Source organism: Poeciliopsis prolifica, unplaced genomic scaffold, assembly GCF_027474105.1.
Source record: "Poeciliopsis prolifica strain line A6 unplaced genomic scaffold, Auburn_PproV2 SCAFFOLD092, whole genome shotgun sequence".
NCBI lineage: Eukaryota > Metazoa > Chordata > Actinopteri > Cyprinodontiformes > Poeciliidae > Poeciliopsis > Poeciliopsis prolifica.
The window spans coordinates 326,743-345,700 of record NW_026562467.1 but is presented as its reverse complement, the minus strand read 5'-3'; the positions used below and the strand labels follow the sequence as shown (position 1 = coordinate 345,700).

Below are 18,958 nucleotides of genomic sequence, written 5' to 3'. Positions count from 1 at the left end.
TGGACATTCAATTAATGAGTCGCCTCAAAGTTCTTTGATGGTAGTAAAATAGCTGTGATGTTTGATTCTGGGGAGGTAAAGTAGGTAATGTTTTATAGGTTGCTTTAGCCCAAATTTAAAACAACATCCTTGGGACTCGCCCGAGTCACTAAAACCAACCTGATTCAGTAACAAGTGCAAGTCGTATAAAAGAGAAGGAGCGACCGTTAACAGATGTGCTCTGTGGAACTAGTTGGCTGTATGCTGCTCAGTCTGGCTAATTCACAGGGGGAAGAAGGGTGGCACATCTGGATGTAGGCCGTTAGTAGTCAGGCGAATCCTTTCTGGAAACCAGCTTAAACAGAGTTTACTTCAGTTCTGATAGGGTAAATCCCAGCAGATTTAGGAAACTCAATTTACCCGTTAGATGGAGAGCTGGTAGCACACATCTCCCCTCTCAGAAGAGGAAGTAGTGACTGAGAGAATAGAGAGTGAAGGGGTGGGGGGCCTGTGTGGATCATAGGATGCGTCTTACAGCTTGAAGAAAACTTAAATATAAACAAATGTATCTTCTAACGACTCGTATGGAACTTAAATATTCACAAATTTAGCTGATAATTTGGCAACCTTTGCACCACTTTAGGTGGTGCAAGTATACTTAAACATTTGCCTTTAGGTATGATAATAAATGTGACTTTATTACTCGAAAATAAGTATGCAAGTAAAATGTACTGCCACCTGCAGGTGGGAAGTGGCATCACTTCAAACCAGTGACTTGACTATTTTTATATGTATAAAACTAAAATATAAACAAATGTATCTTCTAACGACTCGTATGAAACTTAAATATTCACAAATTTAGTGAATTTGTAATTAGTAATTAACTACTAGGTGGTGCAAAGGTTGGAATGTATATAACTGTTAGAAATATTAAAAAAGCCTGGGAAAAACTATGAAATAATTAAATAAAATATAAACAAACGGAGACCATAGAGCATGCGCTCTGTGAGCTCTCATGCTATTTAATTTATTCGCGGATTAAATAAATATAATTCTAAATTAAATAGAGTAATATCCACTGCAGTGTGTGAAGACTTCCTAAAACAAAAACTACTGCTCTCACTGAGACTCGAGTCCTCTGTTCATAGTGTAAAACCTTTTAAAGAATCTAATTGTTAGTAAACGATCTCATTGCTTTTCTTCGCGTTTTGTAATTTACGCGACTGTTTCTGTTCCGCTGGAGAAATCTCGCTGTCTGCGGTTGTAACCTAACAACGGCTTGAAAAGAGCACCTACGATGTGCACATCCGCCTGGAGTGCGCAGCGGTCCGCTGTTTGATAGAACACTGGCTGGAGGCGGAGGGATCCGCTCGTCAGTGCAGCGGTCCTGACGGCGAATCCGTCCCGGAGGCCTCGGCTGTCGGGGGTCGGTGAAGAAGCTGATTTCTGCTTTCACAGGTATATCCAGTTGGCAACTTATAGGTACCACTGTTAAAAGTGTTTGTAAGTCCAGGATAGTTTGTTTCATTTTAACTTACGTTGACACAATTGTGAGTTTTCATGCAAACGGCAGTCAACAGTTACGACCCAATTCCTCTACAAATGTGCTAACGTTTAGCATTTCGAGTAACAGTAGTTCGCATTCAGACTGGCGACAGTTAACAGTGTCATGTAGGCTTGCCAACTGACCCGTATTAGCCGTCACATCCCGTATTTTAAACCAAATTGAAGTCCTCTGTACCGGACGCTGTTTGTCGTGTTTGACTGCAATTTGTGTTGACAAGCACTAGATGGCGCTCCGCTCCTTACAAACCGAGACATCGATAAATATATGAAGTCAAAAGCGCGGGCAGCTGTGCTTCATCTGCCAAAGGCTTTTCCTATCAAAGTCATAGCTAATTCAGACACATTTACTTTGACGATGAATTTGTAGAAATCTGCAAACTAAATTAGTTTCTATAACTGCAAAATGAAATGGGTTAAACATGTTCGTGGCTAAACGAGAGTCTGAACTTCTCTGAAGGTTTAGAATATCACTGCCTTTGATTAATACCAGTTATTGTTAATCAAATGCAACTCTCAACAGGTGGTTGTTAAGCCTTGATGTAAATGAACTCAATGTTTCAACTGTTGTACAGTTTTCAGGAAGTTTGTTCCAGATTGGTGGCGCATAGAAGCTGGATGCTGCCCCTCCATTTTTGGTCCAGGGGATGCAGAGCAGACCAGAACCAGAAGATCTTTAATGTATTTTGATGCTAAATCATTCAGTACTTTAAAAACTAACAAATTATTTTAAAGTCTATTCTCTTAGCTACAGGGAGCCTTTGTCAGGGCTTTGTAGCTGGGGTGATGTGCTCTATCTTCCTGGTTTTAGTCAGAACATCAGCAGCAGCGTTCTAGATCAGCTTCATCTGGAGGATTGATTTTATTTATTTCTAAACAGACCCTTTCAGTAATCAGTGTGAAATGCATGGGGGAATTTCTCTAAATCTTTCTGCAACATTAGTCCTTTAACCCTGGAAATGTTCTTTGCATAGGTTGAAATCCCGAGGCCTTGGTGAGTCCGGACCCCCTCAATCTAGAAAAAGTCTAGAACCCCGCGGAAAAAAATCATACAAGAAACCTTGTATTTAAACAATATTAATATGAAAACGTAAAAAACAAAGAACGAAACAAATCTGACATTCACCAAAGAAAAAAATATTTTTTTATGTCCCCCCCTCCTGCAACTCTTAGGTAATGGTTTAGTCCAAAGTGTAGGAGGAGCAACAAAAAGCCCTGTGGCACAGGGTCAGTCAGTCATTGAAGTCAAGAGGTAGTTGTGGCTCTGCAGCACAAACAAAAATCCCTCCAGTCAGTAAATACTGAAAGCAAAAGACATGCAAGACCTTTAGCTTGTTTTCACTGCTGAAGAGAAAGAAATGCATTAATAACAAAAATCAGACTGCAGTTTGTTATTTCATTACTTTGGCTGAATCATGTTAAACTGCCTTGTGATGCCTTGGAAAGCAAAACTGGCTACATTGCTTTGATAGGCATACGCAGATATCAACTATATTTAGCTCTCCAACTCTTCCATTAATGAGAAGAGTTTGAAACGGGGGAGCTAAGCGCTGCAAGTAGCCGACAGCTCAGTGTGTGGGAGCAGAAAGCAGAGAGAGAAACAGAAATGTATGCCTTTAGTTCTTACCATCTTCAACACAGAGCCTCTAAAACCACACAGGTACACAAAAAAATCTGAATATTTTTCTATAAAAACCTTGGTGCTTTGAGCATTAAGTTTAAGTTATGATACTTCCCAGATATTCATTATTTTACAGACTTTTAGATTAAGTAAATAACATAAATTGTATTGCGAGCCACTACAATAAATCAATATTTATGAGGAATTTTATCAAATGGAGTTACTCATTAAAACTTTTTATCGTGAACCTTAAATTTTTGTAAAGGTGCAGCAGAAATTAGATCTGCGACACTGAATCAAACCCAGACTGTAACTTTGCCGACCCTCATCTCCAAATTGTTCTTTAAAACATTCTCTGTTTATTGAAAATAATGAAATGGGATTTCCTCCCTTGGTTCTTCAGGTGATAGAAGGCTGACTTTGTAATTATCTTTATGTTCTGATGCTGCATCAAATCCTGATGTCTCTTAAAAAGTGGAAGAGGAACCCACCGCTTTCCTGTGAGCTACAGCTGAGATCGTTCAAGGAGACATTGGACATTTTCTAACGTCTCCATCATTTTCTCTGTAAAGGATGGAGGACAAAGTGGACGAAGAAATTTATTCTACAGTCACCGACATCCAAGACGAACCTTCTCCTCAAAGTAAGTAACTCTAGATATGTTTTATGAGGACTGAAAAGTAGCAGTGCTACCCACGTTGTTGTGTTCGTTTTTCTTTTTAAATCACAGATGAGCTTTAATGTCTTTGAATCATCCCAAAGTTCTCTCAGCAAATCAAGTTTAAGACAATTTAAAGACCTTCATATGATGAAAACATAAAACATGGAGAAGCTATTCTGCTGTCGCATAATAAAAGAACGTAAATACGATTTGGAGAATGGACTTATATTGAACTTATATACCTTATCAAGTTCATTGTTTCTTTCAGGTAAAGAAGAAGAAGATGATGAACCAGAAGAGCAACAAGCACTCACCAAGTCTCGTCTGTATTTGGTGGGTTTGGGGATTTTTATTGGCCTGATTGCTGGAACACTCATTTACAGTAAGTTTAATTTCAACACGATATATATTTTTCTCTATGAAGAGGAGGTGGCGGGACATTGAGTCCGAGTGGACAATGTTCTGTGCCTCCATTGTCCAGGTGGTTCACCAGAGCTGTGGCTGCAAGGTTGTCGGTGCCTGTCGCGGCGGCAACCCTCAAACTCGTTGGTGGACACTTTCGGTGAGGGAAGCTGTCAGGCTGAAGAAGGAGTCCTATCGGGCCTTTTTGGCCTCTGAGACTCAGAAAGCTGTTGATGGGTATCGGCGGGCGAAGTGGCATGCAGCTCGGGTGGTTGCTGAGGCAAAAATTTGAGTGTGGGAAGAGTTTTGAGAGGCCATGGAAAAAGACTTCCGCACAGCTTCAATGCGATTCTGGTCCACCATCCAGCGTCTCAGGAAGGGGAAGCAGTGCAGTACTAACACTGTTTGTAGTGGGATGGTGTGCTGCTGACCTTGACTCAGGACGTTGTGGACCGGTGGGCAGAGTACTTTGAAGACCTCCTCAATCCCACCAACATGCCTTCCATTGAGGAAGCTGAGTCTGGGGACTCTGGGTCGGGCTCTCCAATCTCTGGGGATGAGGTTGCCGAGGTGGTTAAAAGGTCCTTGGTGGCCGAGCCCTGGAGGTGGATAAGATTCGCCCAGAGTTTCTTAAGGCTCTGGATGTTGTAGGGTTGTGTTGGTTGACACGACTCTGCAATATCTCATGGACATCAGGGGCAGTTCCCTGGATTGGCAGACTGGGTTGGAGGTCCCCCTATTTTAAAAGGGGGAGCGGAGGGTGTGCTTCAATTATAGGGGGCCACACTCTTAAGCCTCTCTGGCAAGGGCTATTTGGGGGTCCTGGAGAGGAGGTTCTGTCGGACAGTCGAACCTCGAATTCAGGAAGAGCAGTGTGGTTTTCATCCTGGCCAAGGAACACATTATCTGACGATCCACTTGGACCGCAACAAAAGGTTGGGGACCACTGGTTAAAAGCATTAAGATACAAGTGTCTAACAGTAGGAGGTATATTTGGTTTTGGGGCCCTCTACTTCTGCTAATAATGTGGACTGCTTCTATCAACAGTGAGATGATTAGTTCATCCACACACCTGATATTAACTTACTGCATCTCTGACATTGCTGTTTACATTACATCCTATATGCATGTGTCATGTAGGAGACATTAATCAGTCTATTAGCAGCTCCAGAAATTTTCTGGATAAAAATCACATTACTAAGACACATTAAAACAAGCTTTATCTTGGTTTTTCTTTTTCCTCTTTCTTTTCTCTGTCCCTGATGGATTTTGACCTTTTTGTGACATTGTTCAGCCAACTTATCTTCCACTGGTGCTTTGGCGGTTTGAATGAGCAATGCTCCTTGTAGCTCATATTACCAGTGAAGCATAACCTACCTGAGCAAGAGCAACTGGAAACAATGATCAAATATCTGTTATTGTAAAAAACAATCACAACTTTACAATGAAATTGTGTGTTTCTGTTAATATAGTCCCATAGAAATTACTTGAAAAATAAATCAGTTCCACTTGAGTGCACCCTAGTGGCCGTAAGCAGTCACTTCATTTGCCTTGGGCCGTTCTGGTAGGAGGAGTTATGAAGGTTGATGAAAAGTCAGGGACACTGAAGTGTCACCAAGAATCAATTTGACTTAATGCTGCTCAGCTTGAAACCTGTCAAAGTGTTCAAGTTTAATATGGCAGATGTAAAGTTGTGAAGAGGACGAAGTCTGGTTTGTGAACCTCAGGATCTCATCTTTCTCATAGAGGAGGGCTTAAATCTTAAATAGGTTTACTGTTCTTTGGTTCTAAACTGAGAATACTGTTGGATATCTTGAAAAGATCTGAGAGAGAAACTGACTGACTAATTTGTGTTTTTCTTTAGTGAGTGTAAGGATGGTCACGGTGCTGGAAAATATCAATCACCTTACAACAAAAAGAATGCAGCTTATTTCGGAAACTAAGACGATGGAGGAAGAGATCGTCGAACTCAACCAAGAGATTGACAAAAGTGATTGATTTTTAGATTACCTTTGGAACTCTTTATTTTCTGTTATCATCAATTCTTAACAATTTTCAAGAATTACAGTGGTTTGCAAGTATTCACAGCTCATAATGTGCTCAAGATTCAAATTAAATTTCAATGAATTCAATTTATTTTATGTTCATTTATTCCATATATGGAATAGTTTAAGGCGTATGAATACTTCTGAAAACCACTTTACCTGATCATTATTATGTATTATATGGTGCAGAAGAACACTTGTTTAACAAGAAACTGGTTCAGTAAGATTGATTTATTAGCAACAGCGTTACAGCAAACTTTAGATTCTGAATAATTAATTTTTTTGAGCAAGCATAGAGCCAATTCTAACTAGAATAGTAGCTTCATTTAATCAGCTTTCAATATTGATGCATTCTACCTTTGTAATCTTTGCTTGAGAAATTTTGATGAGGAAACATTAAAATGTACACTTTATTTCCATTTGATTATTTTCCCTTCTTTCTTCTCTTCTTCTTGTCTAATGGATCCAGAGTGTGAACCATGCCCGAATAAATGGATTCTCTTCAAGAACAAATGCTACCTCTTTTACGACAGTCCACCACCTTGGAAGACCTGGGAAGAAAGTCAAAGGTTCTGTCAGAACAAACGAACACGTTTGCTTACAATTGGTAGTCTGGAGGAGCAGGTAAAATTTTAACGCCAAATGTAGTAGCTTAACGCTAATCTGGAAGTTTCTCAAAAGCTGAGGGTTTAAAATAAGAAAATTTATGACGATGTACAAAAAATCTATTCACAGGAATTTGTCAGCAAACACATAAAGTATTACATGATGAATACCATGGGTACTGGATAGGATTACAACATGTTAGCAACTCTGGACCTGGATTACTGGAAATGTAGACACTCTTGGGTAAGAACTATTCTCTAAAAATATACATGTTGAAATAGAAATATAAATATATTTGACACACTTGTAGAAGAGTTAAATAAATTGACTTCTCCAGGACTTCTAAACCAAACCTTGGTGGACTGTGAGATATGTTTGGGTTCATTGTTCTGTTTGGACGTCCAATGATGTCAAGCTTACTGGGTTTCCTCAAGCTTCATCCGTCCTCAGACAGCAGGACAGTTTCTCCCAGGATATCCTGATTGACTCCATCTTGACCTCCACACTCTGCAAGTTTCCAGAGGAAGGGAAGCGGCCCCAGAGCATCATTGGGTCCCTGCCGTGCTTCACAGTGGGCAGGGTGTTCTTTTCAGCATGAGCTTCAGACGTCTGATCAGACTCAAGAAGTTCAGAAAAACAAAACCGTTCTTCATCCTCCTAATATCGCTAAGAGCAAACTGCAGCTGGGTTTTCTTGTGCCTTTGGGTCAGTGGTGCTGAAGGTGATTGAGTTCAGGCATGGAGACCTTCAGTCCTCAGTCTGTCCTCACTGTGGGACCTGAACCCTCTGGCTGATGCCACCAAGCCTTGCTGCTGGTATAGAGACAAACATGTAGATGCTGCCAGTTATCAGTCTGATGTTAGTGAGCTGCTGTGTGATTTTATTTTATGTTCTGAGGTTCATGTTTCTGTTTTAAAGGTTCTGGATGAAGGAGAACTTCACCATTCCGCAATCAAAAGCTCTGGTGGTTCCAGGAAAAAATCCCTCACAGAGCTGGAAGAAAGCAATGAATGAGTTTGAGAACAAATTCATTTGTGAGCGTGACCCTCGCAAGCCTTAATGTAACTGACTGTTCTCTTAAAGATTTGTGCAGGAATATCAGCTGTGTCATTAATTTCTGTATACAAGGTATTACATCATTATTCTAGTAATCTGATGGTCATTTTATATTATCTTATTCTAAGTGGAGAGAGAAAACATGACTAATGAAAATCCTTTCAACACAGATGAATCATTTTTATGCAAAATCTCAACATTAAAATGAAAATCGAGGCTTAATATGAAACAGAAATGCAGAATAACAACTGCCAGCATCAGAGTGAAAAAGTCTTTCCAAAGAGCAGAGAAGTGGCATAGCTAAATGTTAAATACATTTAAATTTATCTAAAATGAAACATAAACCTGAATTCATGAGTTGCTAAACAATTTGGACATTTAAACCACCTAAATGACCAAAAACACATGAAATTAGATGCAAAATACATTTAAGTTAAAACTGGAAAAGTAAAATAAGTTTAATGAAGCTTCAAAAACAAACTAATAACTAATTCAATTCAGACAAAATGTCACCTCAAGGCACTTTACAAAAATAATTTCAGTTCAGTCATAAGAAACATTGCAGTTGATTCAAGTTCTCAATGCAGGAAGTGATTTAAAAGGTTCCTAAGGAAACCCAGTGGACTGCATGAGTCAACGACCAGCAACCTCTCACTCTGAGCATGTACATGGCGACAGTGGAGAGGAAAAGCTCCCTTTAACAGGAAGAAACGTCCAGCAGAACCAGAACCAGGCTCAGTACAGTCTGGAAGTCTGAGGTGACAGAGCAGGATGCAAAAGAAACGGAAGAACTAATTATTTTTGATGTTCATAGAAATAAAAAAGCTAGGCTTTATTTTTTTTAAAAAGAGCAAAACAGTTTTCATACTGCAGGTATATAAACGGATACATTGAGACATAAATTAGTAGATTAGGTTGATGGAAGATGAAGTTTATGGAATATTTTATTCACAGCACAGATTAAACAGACTAAGCTGCTTTCATATGCAGCTTACACTAACAGGATTAATTAAATTGTAAGTTTTGTTTTGGTGTCTCAAAGATTCAAGTCAGGAACTCCACATTACATGTGACCTGTGGGACTTTCTCATTAGTGGCTGTCACTCCAGAATGAATGAATGATGAGTTGTGCCTTTACACTGAGGTTTAAACTAATTTAACGGTGTGTGTAACTGTGTTTTCTGCTAAGCTCATGCTGCTAATAAACTGTTTTTGTATGATCATGGTTCATCAAGTTGATAGAGAAACTTGGAGGCTGAATGTGTAAAGATGAAGAAAAGTAAGTTTTTTTTCTGTTTGAACAGGATGTAAATCTGCAACCTAAGAATATAAGTATAATAACTTTAAGAGTTCAGATTAAAAAGGCATGGTAGGTTTTGTATTTGGGAGAAATCAGAAATTATTCATAAAGTGTCAACAAATAGTTTTCCTTGATTTTTATTTTCTTTTTGTTTTAGACTACATTCAGCTCAATTAAAGAATGTTTTGGACCTAAAGCTTCTTTTCATCCTGACATTGATATGAGCGTCCTCTTATCAATGTGCAAAACCTTTCTTCTGCATACCTGCCGATTGCCATTGAGATGATATTCACACAGTTGTGTTAAGTCTTCGTTTCTTTTTCTGCCATGTCCTCCAGGCATTCAGGGCTCTTATAAATGGTGAACTGTAACACAGACCATAGATACAAACCTGTAGCATCATTTACTGAGTATGATAATGCTATTAAATCTTATTTAATGCATTCAAAAAAATGTAAAGTACATTGGGATTTAATTAGGAAGTTTATTTTGCAAAAGTTTAAAGAATCATCTTGATAGTTGATTGTTGTGTTACCATGGCTATCATGGCATAGTCTTTGTGTTTGAGCTGGGTTTGTTCACAAATACATCGCAGCAAATAATACCAATAACCAGTGACTTATTTTAAATTCAGCCAATTAACCTGGACTCCCTATCACAAACTTCACCAAATGTATGTGTAAACATGTTAGTGATGCTGAGGATTTTAGTAAGAGGGACAGGGGCCTAAATCATGATTCTGCCCAGGGCCCCATATTACCTTGGGCCGCCCCTGCATGAGCTGGAATCTACCTGGAATCCCCGGGTGCCCCTATGCCACTCCACTGATGTTTTTGGGACCTTTAGATTTGTTAATCATGGCATGTTTGGTTTTATGCTGCTGTTTTAATAATTGCTACAGTATTTTTGTGATATTTGTGGGCTCCAAATGCAATGGGCCTAATCTTCCTTTAACAGTTGAGGTTCTGCAGTAACTTCTATTACTGCAGCAACCGCTCACCTCCAGCCAGATCCCGTCGGTAGTGTCTTTAAACCGCCTTTAGAAACGTAAAGGTGAAGTAGAGCAAACTGTGAGCAGGTTGTAATGGGGCTTTGAAAATATCCGATTTTAACTCCAGAACTCATAACGTAGAACGTCTACATTTTTAGTTGGAATTTGTTTTTATTGGCTCTTTTCTGAACTTAATGGTTGCAGTTTCAGTCTGAGGCTCGTGGACCGCCTCGCTCGCCCTCTTGCTGCTGCAGCGTAATCCTCCCCAGCTGGGTCACTGTGTTGGTTCCTTGGTTGTCCTCACCGTCCATGTTGTCCACAGGTACAACCAGCATTAGACACATCAGTGTGGTGTCTTCTTATCTCACTGCTCTGAAGAATCTCCACAGGAGACCGAACCGACAGGGGTCACCAAGGTCAGCTTCGTGACCCCTACTGAACAGACCAAATGTCCAACAGGAAACCAAACATTGGTCCCTGAATGGAAAGGTTTCCTCAGTCATCAGTTCAAAGACTTAAAAACACATAAAACATGTTGAGTCCTGTCGCTTCACTGAAACTAAACCATTACCTGCAGAGGATATGAGGCCCAGGAACCTCTCCGACCCGTTTCTTCTGGAATTGGGTCGGACGTCGTCTTTAGAATCCAACAAATCAGCTTTGTGGTCGATGTGCTCGTAAAACTATAGGCCATCATTTCCAGTTCAACTCTGACAATAATGTCAAACACAGGACTAGCAGAGGCTAGTGTTAGCTCATGCTAAAAGACAAATCATGTTCATGCCAAACAACAATACAAAGCACACAAGACTGCAGATTTGTGACAAAACCATGAGGACGGAGCCTTCCTTCAGTCCAGGTATTGTGGTAAATCCTGTCTGTTCGGTTGGTAGTTTAGAGGAATCCTTCCTAAGCTGATTGGTGCAAACTACAACTTTCTTTGGCAACATCACATTGACCTTGATGGCAAAAATACAATGAAGCTTTGTAGCTCTGTGAACCTTTTCCAGCAGCCATTGTACAGCGGTAGCTTGGAATGAAGTGGGCGGAGCTCCATTTGGGTTGCCAGGTGAGCGACTGGGTTTGGCTTGGGGTTGCTAGCTATGAAATTATGACGCATCAATTTAAAGGTTTTTGAAACAGTTTCAAAAACGACATATGAAACACTTTTCCCAAAAAACTGCTGGGTGTTTTGTTTTATTTTTGCCCTTATATTGTCTCTGGGAACAGGAGATGACCAAATGGAAAGATGGAAACATGCTAAATGTGAACTTTGCATAGTAGGAGACGATCAATAAAATCAAGAATATAATGGACATCCCTGACCGTCTCTTCATGACTGCTTGGTCTTGGAAAAACAACATCTAAACTCAATAAGTGAGAGTTCATAAACAATGAGAATGAAGAGACAAAACGACCAGCAGATTATTAAGGTGGTGATGACTTGTATATAGAAATTCATGGCACATTTAATGAAACTTTAAGAGAACAGTTAGTTGGACCTCAGTCGAGCGTTATGCTCACAAATGAATTTGTTCTCAAACTCATTCATTGCTTTCTTCCAGCTCTGTGAGGGATTTTTTCCTGGAACCACCAGAGCTTTTGGTTGCGGAATGGTGAAGTTCTCCTTCATCCAGAACCTTTAAAACAGAAACATGAACCTCAGAACATAAAATAAAATCACACAGCAGCTCACTAACATCAGACTGATAACTGGCAGCATCTACATGTTTTGTCTCTATACCAGCAGCAAGGCTTGGTGGCATCAGCCAGAGGGTTCAGGTCCCACAGTGAGGACAGACTGAGGACTGAAGGTCTCCATGCCTGAACTCAATCACCTTCAGCACCACTGACCCAAAGGCACAAGAAAACCCAGATGCAGTTTGCTCTTAGCTATATTAGGAGGATGAAGAACGGTTTTGTTTTTCTACTTCTTGAGTCTGATCAGACGTCTGAAGCTCATGCTGAAAAGAACACCCTGCCCACTGTGAAGCACGGTGGGGACCCAATGATGCTCTGGGCCGCTTCCCTTCCTCTGGAAACTTGCAGAGTGTGGAGGTCAAGATGGAGTCAATCAGGATATCCTGGGAGAAACTGTCCTGCTGTCTGAGGACGAATGAAGCTTGAGGAAACCCAGTAAGCTTTGACATCATTGGACGTCCAAACAGAACAATGAACCCAAACATATCTCACAGTCCACCAAGGTTTGGTTTAGAAGAAGTCCTGGAGAAGTCATTTATTTAACTCTTCTACAAGTGTGTCAAATATATTTATATTTCTACTTCAACATGTATATTTTTAGAGAATAGTTCTTACCCAAGAGTGTCTACATTTCCAGTAATCCAGGTCCAGGTGTTGTTAACTTCTTGTAATCCATCCAGTATCCATGGGTATTATCATGGTATACTTGATGTGTTTACTGACAAATTCCTGTGAACAGATTTTTTTTATTTACTTCAAGTCATCAATTTTACAGAAACTTCCAGATTGGCTCTAACTGCTCCATGTGGCGTTAGATTTTACCTGCTCCTGCAGATCATCAATAACAACCAAATCTGCTCCTCTTTCCTTACAGATCGTTCGACTTTGTTCCCAGGTCTTCCAAGGAGCTGGTTTGTCGTAAAACATGTAGCATTTTTTTTTGAAGAAAATCCATTCAGCTGTGCAGGGCTTACATACTGGATCATTAGACAAGAGGAAATATCATTAAAAAGTGAAACATTAGTAAAATAACTCCAAAAAGAACAAAACATAAATGTATAAAAGATATCCCAGTGTCTATATTTAATGTTTCACTCGTCAAAATTGATCAAAGATTTCAAAGAGTGCAGATCAATAATGGAAAGTGATTAAGTTAAGCTACCATTCTGGTTAGAAGTGGTGTACCACAGGGCTCTGTGCTCGGTTCTCTCAAAAACAACAATATTCTCTGAAATCAAGACTTTATTCTAAACTTGTTGCTACTGAATCAGTTTTGTCCAGCCCAGCAAAGGCCCTGGCTCACCTTACTGTCAGACCAGCACTGAACCTGTGACTATTAGGTTAGGTATGTTTTGAACAGCTATTTATAACTGAAGATAATAACATTTAAAAAAATAACACAATGACTAATCCAGAGTTTCAAAGGTAATGTGTAAATCTAATCACTTTGTTGAGGCAGTTGTCTTTAACTGAAAAGGTGTCAAACGTCTGGATGAATTCCAGAGTCTCCTTCATCTCGTCTCTCTCTTGGCTCAGCTTGTCTTTCTCCTGAATGAGCCTTTCAATCTCTTGGGTTGATTGATTTCTTGCGTGGCTCAGCTCATCTTTCTCTTTGTATAACTGGTTGAGCTCATCTCTCTTTTGGCTCAGCTCCTCCGTCTGTCGGCTCAGCTCCTCCATCTCTTGTCTCAGCAGCGCTCTGTCTCCGTTCACTAGCTTCAGCGTAGATCTCATGCGGCTCAGCTCCTCCTTCTTTCGAAATAGCTCCTCTCCGCTTTGCTCACTCGGCTCATCTCCTGGTTCTTTATTGTTCTTCTTTGCTCAGTTAATTTCTTTTTTTCTGTTGTAAGATAATCGATATGTTCCTGATGCATGTTAACCTTTACACTCACTATAAAAACACACAAATTAGTCAGAAAGTCAGTGAATCTATGTCTATCAGTGGAACATCAACATTTTAAATTTTTCTCTCAGATCTTTTCAGAATATATAGAAAGGTAAACTGATTTAATATTTATTAACTCGCTTATTTTTGGGGGCTGCACGGTGGTGGAACTGTTGCCTTGCAGCAATAAGGTTCAGGGTTTGAATCCTTGGAGTCTATATGCATAAAGTTTACCAATGGACACTCTTGCCCATGTACCAGTAGAAATACGACACCAACCTGCCCAACAACCCTGCACTGACAGCCAAGTTTAGACAGTGGATGTTTCATTTCGTAATACTATGTATTGTACAATTTTACATTTATTATTCCAATTTTATTGCTTGTATGTCTGAAATCTTCACTTTAATTGGGCTGATTTTCACCAAGGTCCTTAAACTCCTCCACTTCAGGCAGAGACTACCGCCACCTCAGAGGGCAAAGGTCAGACTCATGGCCTCAGACTTAGAGGAGTTTACTGGAACCATGGGCTGAAGAAACCAGCAGAGACACATCGTCATTGAAAAAGATGAGATCCTGAGGTTCACCAACCAGACAGCGTCCTCTCCACAACTTTAGATCTTCCATATTAAACTTTAACACCTTTATGGGTTTCAAGCTGAGCAGCATTAAGTTAAGTTGATTCTTGGTGACACTGCAGTGTCCCTGACTTTTAATCAATGTTCATAACTCTGCCTGCTGGTAGACACTTGTATCTGATGCTTTAAACCTCTAAAAACATGTTATAAAAGAAGATAATTAAAATATATTGGGTTGAAATTAAACTCACTGTAGACAGCTGTTCCAGCTACCAGGATACAAAAAATCCCCAAACCCGCCAAATACAGACGAGACTGAAGGGGTGATGGCGCTTCTTCTTCTTTTGTTGTTGTTGTTCTTCTTCACCTGAAAGAAACAATAAACTTGATAAGGTATAGAAGTTATAATTCATCAGAAGGCCTGGATACTGGTAGAGGGGTATGAGTTATTTTCTTAGTCCCAGTTTAACAGGACAGGAAAACATGGAAAATCAGCTGTGACTGGTTTAGGTAAACACAGAGCAGACCGGACGGCCGATCTGCCTCTGAGCTGCACAACAGCGGAGAGAAGACGACTCCCTCTGGATTGTACTGAACAGTGTCTAGACCATTTATATTGGTAATAAGGAGCATCAATGGAGTATCTATTTAGGACACCCACCACTTGGGTAATACCATGGATCTTGCATGTATCAGTAAGAGAGAGCAAGAAATAACTATGGATCCAACGCACTGTGTTGTCTTGTTTGACATCTTTCTAAGGTTCAAGATTAAGATCTGAATGTTTGAACATGGGTTGCACAGTGGAGTGGTTGGTAGCACTTTTGCCTTGCAGCAAGAGCTGCAAACAGCTGTTGGAGACCAACCATGTAGACCAAAGAAGGTCTACTGTTCACTTGGTGGATGGTTTGGCGATTACTAATCTTTAAAAAGCCTGACCCTGATTCTGATTCTGGACGATACTAAAGTTTTTGTTGTCTGAAATATTGCTAAATATAGCAAGAATGTCGCTGAGCCTGCAACAGTGAGGTCAATATTGTTAACTGCAAATGTGCAAAGATGACCTGGTGGGCGATCGGTCAATCAAACCTGTCACTGTAGAGCAGAAGAGGACAGTGGCTGATTTTTAAATCGTTTCTGAGGTACATAACATCAGTGGAGAAGAAGATTGGCTTCACATGTAAGTATCGGCCAATCATCAATCTTCCAAAATTAAAGAAATAACTTCCAATACTTTGGCTGGCCAATAAATTGGTGCAGCCCTAGAAACAACATTAATATTAGTCCACACTCCAAATCATATTTACTTTCCTTTATTACGCCGCTGCATTGTAGCTACTCCCCTTTTTTTGTTTTTATCATGTGAAGGACTTTGAATTGTCTCGTTGCTAAAATGTGCTGTACAAATAACCCTGCCTTGCAAAGACATTTCCAATGATACAAGGAGATAAGCCTCAAGGCCATGTGATGTAAAAAACCCACACAGGAAAAATAATGATGTAATACGTACATTTGGGCAGTATTGTTACTTTTTAATACTCATAGAATATACAATGGAGTCACTTACTTTCATGAGAATATTTGCGATTGTGACTAGTGACTGAAGGATAGGAGTCATCGTCCTCGCTGCTGTCCATCCTTTAAAGGCAAAATCATAAAGATTCAGATTTTAGAAAATGTCCAACATGTGCTTGAATGATGTCAGCTGTAGCTCATCGGGAAGCAGGCGCGTTCCTCTTCCGCTTTTTAAAAGACGTCAGGGTTTGATGCAGCATCAGAACATTTCCAGGCTTATGAGACTAATGTTGCAACAAGATCTAGAGAAACCCATCCATGTGTTTATCTTTAGTTGTGTTGATTACTGCAGCTGTGTCTTCACAGGTCTGACTAAAAAAATCTAATCATCCAGACCGATGCAGCTGGGTCACTCTGCCCTGACGGTAGAGCATGAAACAGATAACCTGTGAAAGAAATTGATCTCCTCTACCTTCTCTGAGTGCTAACTACGGACAAAAAATCAGAACCAGGAGCCGTGTGTTAGCACTGTCAATCACAACCTTGCGTGGCGTTACTCAACCCTCTCCCCCACTGGCTTTCTGCTAAGCTGCAGTTAGTAGAGAATTTTGTGAATGCTCAGTATAGTTAGCATGGCCACCAATGACAGTGGAAAAATGTTAAAGTGTTTCTTCACTTTTAGCACACTGAGCAGCGAGTACATGAGGTTTATTGACAACCCTAGGACCCCCCCTCCTGGCTCTGATGGGTTGCTTTTGTCAGGAACAGCCATTTTTTCAGACAGCAATTGCAGCTCAGGGAGATTTCACAGATTATCTGTCTCATGACAAACTGTCACAACATGGAGAGTTTTAACAAATATTTACAAAAGATATTATTTTAAATAAGCTACAAACTGCAGCTTCCAGTCAATCCACAAATTATGTATCAAAACAGTCTAAAAAATCAGACTGTCCTAAGAACCCACCTGTTTAGAGTTGTCTTTGATAATAACTTGAACATTGACAAAATGTAATGTTTTGCTTGTTGTATTTTTTAATGAATATGTTAAAAATATTTTATAAAAGTTTCATACTGCAACTTTAAAAGAACTCAGTGTTTCAGCTGTTTTACAGTTTTATGGAAGTTTGGTCCAAGATTAGAGAAGCATTAAAAGTCAATGCTCCTTCCCCGTGTTTGGTTCTGGTTCTGAGGATGCTGAGCAAACCAACCAGACCTGAGAAGGTTGATACAACACAGCATGTTCGCCCAGGGCACAGAAAAGGCTGGGACCTATTGGTTACGCTCTGCAGACGACTGATTTGGGTATAAAGTATCTGATATGCAGCCAAAACTGCAATCAGTTTCTTCAGTAATGGCGGTTACATTCATTCAGCTTCTTTTGTTTTACACAGACTGAAATGTTAATAAATACAATGAAACAATTAGTATACACAAATTTGGTTTACACTAATAATAGAAATACATTTTCTACATAAAACTATCAAGTCGTTTGGACTAAAACACCCTCTAAACGTGACTCCCCAACTTCTAAAAGGTGCTAACGGTTGCTAGCTTTCACACTAACGGTAGTAAACAGTCACTACACATATGGTGACGTCATAGCACTCAGAGTGACAGCGGTTGGAGTTCAGGCTGGCGGCAGTTTCCAGCTGTTTTAACCGCCAGGTTTTCTGTCACTCAGGCTGAATCTGGAGTCACGAGACAGCAGCCTGCAATTAGTGTTTACAAACACTAGATGGCGCTCCAGCAAAGAAAATGAGACCATGCAGTTGCAAAAAGAACAAACTAGTCAAAGGGTTAAACCTCAGGTGTGATTAAAGCTTTTAGCAATTATGCAATAAAGTTTTCAAATGGACAAGAGGATGATTTAATCTCTATTGAATCATCCTCTTGGAGAATAACTTGATAATAAGCCTATTTAATAAACATGCTTATTTAGTAATGAAGCCTATTTAAAACTTAATTTATCATTAAGATTTAAGTAGAGCTTACTGACATAAGTTATATGCTTCTGAGTAAAATGCGGATTGGTGCTCTATTTTGAAGTTGCAGTCTTGCTTTTCAAACATCCTTCTTTTTATTACTGAGACCAGACCAGCTGAAAAACTGTAAGAAAAATGTAAAAAATACTTTTACATGGATTCAACTCAAATGTTGGCGAAACAAATGAATATTGTCGGATGATGTCGCAGTTGTCCTGTATTTTGGAGATGTTGAGTTGGCGATCCTTTGCTAGCGGCAGTTAGCAGTTAGGCTCCCGCCAGCAAACTGACACTTCAAATACACAAGTATCTCAACATACAATCGATTTAAGTAAAAAAAAAAAATTGTCGTGAACTAACAAACACTTCTAACAGTGGTACATATAACTTGTGAGTTTGACCCACCTGTGAAAACAGAAATCAGCTTCTCTGGTCCAATGTAGCCGAGGACCGCTGTACTGACCAACGGATCACTCCGCCTCCACACAGCGTTCTGACAGCGGACCGCAGCGCACTCTCGGCGGACGTGCACATCGCTTAGAGCGGTCTTTTCAAGCCGTTCTTCGGCCTTTATTGTGACGTATTCAACCCTTCAGAGTCAGACAAATTATGTTTCAAATCTGACCTAAACTGATTAAGACGTTTAATTATCTTTTAATCAATTCACTGTATTAATATGAAATTTTAATGCCAATGTAGTGGTGTAGAAATGTACATATTTCTACACAAATAGTTTCCAGGTGACAAGGTTCAGCTGAGTAAAGTGGGCGTGGTCTGTAAGAAGCCGTTGCGTCCAGGTGGACGCGTGTCTTCCTCGTGTCCCACTGCGTGTCGTGGGATATGGCCGTGAATGGCAACAAATCGCCAAGTGTGGCGCATGCTGCTCTGATTTCCTGTGCAGGTTTTCTCTCTGCCTGCACAACAGCTGAGTTTCAGTGAGATGGTGGTGAAAGGCCGCTGCGCTGCTCTCCTCCTCCTCCTCCTCCTCCTCCTCCTCCTCCTCTTCCCCCTCCTCATTGTGTTTGTGCGGCTCTGCAGGTAAGAATTAACGCTCATTCTAAGCTCTAGTT

The 18,958-nt window shown here is 40.1% G+C and overlaps 1 protein-coding gene and 1 pseudogene across 3 annotated transcripts; one reads left to right on the top strand and one right to left on the bottom strand.

The window, feature by feature from the left end:
* The first annotated feature begins 1,319 nt into the window (after positions 1-1,319).
* On the top strand, positions 1,320-7,975 carry LOC129353514 (C-type lectin domain family 12 member B-like). Of its 3 annotated transcripts, XM_055022861.1 has the most exons (9): positions 1,320-1,437; positions 2,118-2,223; positions 3,736-3,806; positions 4,093-4,206; positions 4,306-4,386; positions 6,091-6,216; positions 6,741-6,895; positions 7,007-7,120; positions 7,796-7,975. In XM_055022861.1, coding segments are annotated over exons 2-8 (606 nt in total). In that variant the 5' UTR covers positions 1,320-1,437; positions 2,118-2,221; the 3' UTR covers positions 7,064-7,120; positions 7,796-7,975. The 3 variants fall into 3 exon arrangements, with proteins under 3 accessions (XP_054878836.1, XP_054878837.1, XP_054878839.1); XM_055022862.1 differs by lacking the exon at positions 2,118-2,223 and having other exon boundaries at positions 1,321-1,437; XM_055022864.1 differs by lacking the exon at positions 4,306-4,386 and having other exon boundaries at positions 1,322-1,437.
* Positions 7,976-11,675: 3,700 nt separating this feature from the next.
* LOC129353562 (CD209 antigen-like) lies at positions 11,676-18,420 on the bottom strand (annotated as a pseudogene).
* Positions 18,421-18,958: the final 538 nt, after the last annotated feature.

Coding starts and splice junctions, on each gene's coding strand:
- LOC129353514 (XM_055022861.1), top strand. Junction 4,207..4,305: donor TGCTGGAACACTCATTTACA/GTAAGTTTAATT, acceptor TCCATTGTCCAG/GTGGTTCACCAGAGCTGTGG. Junction 4,387..6,090: donor CTCGTTGGTGGACACTTTCG/GTGAGGGAAGCT, acceptor GTTTTTCTTTAG/TGAGTGTAAGGATGGTCACG.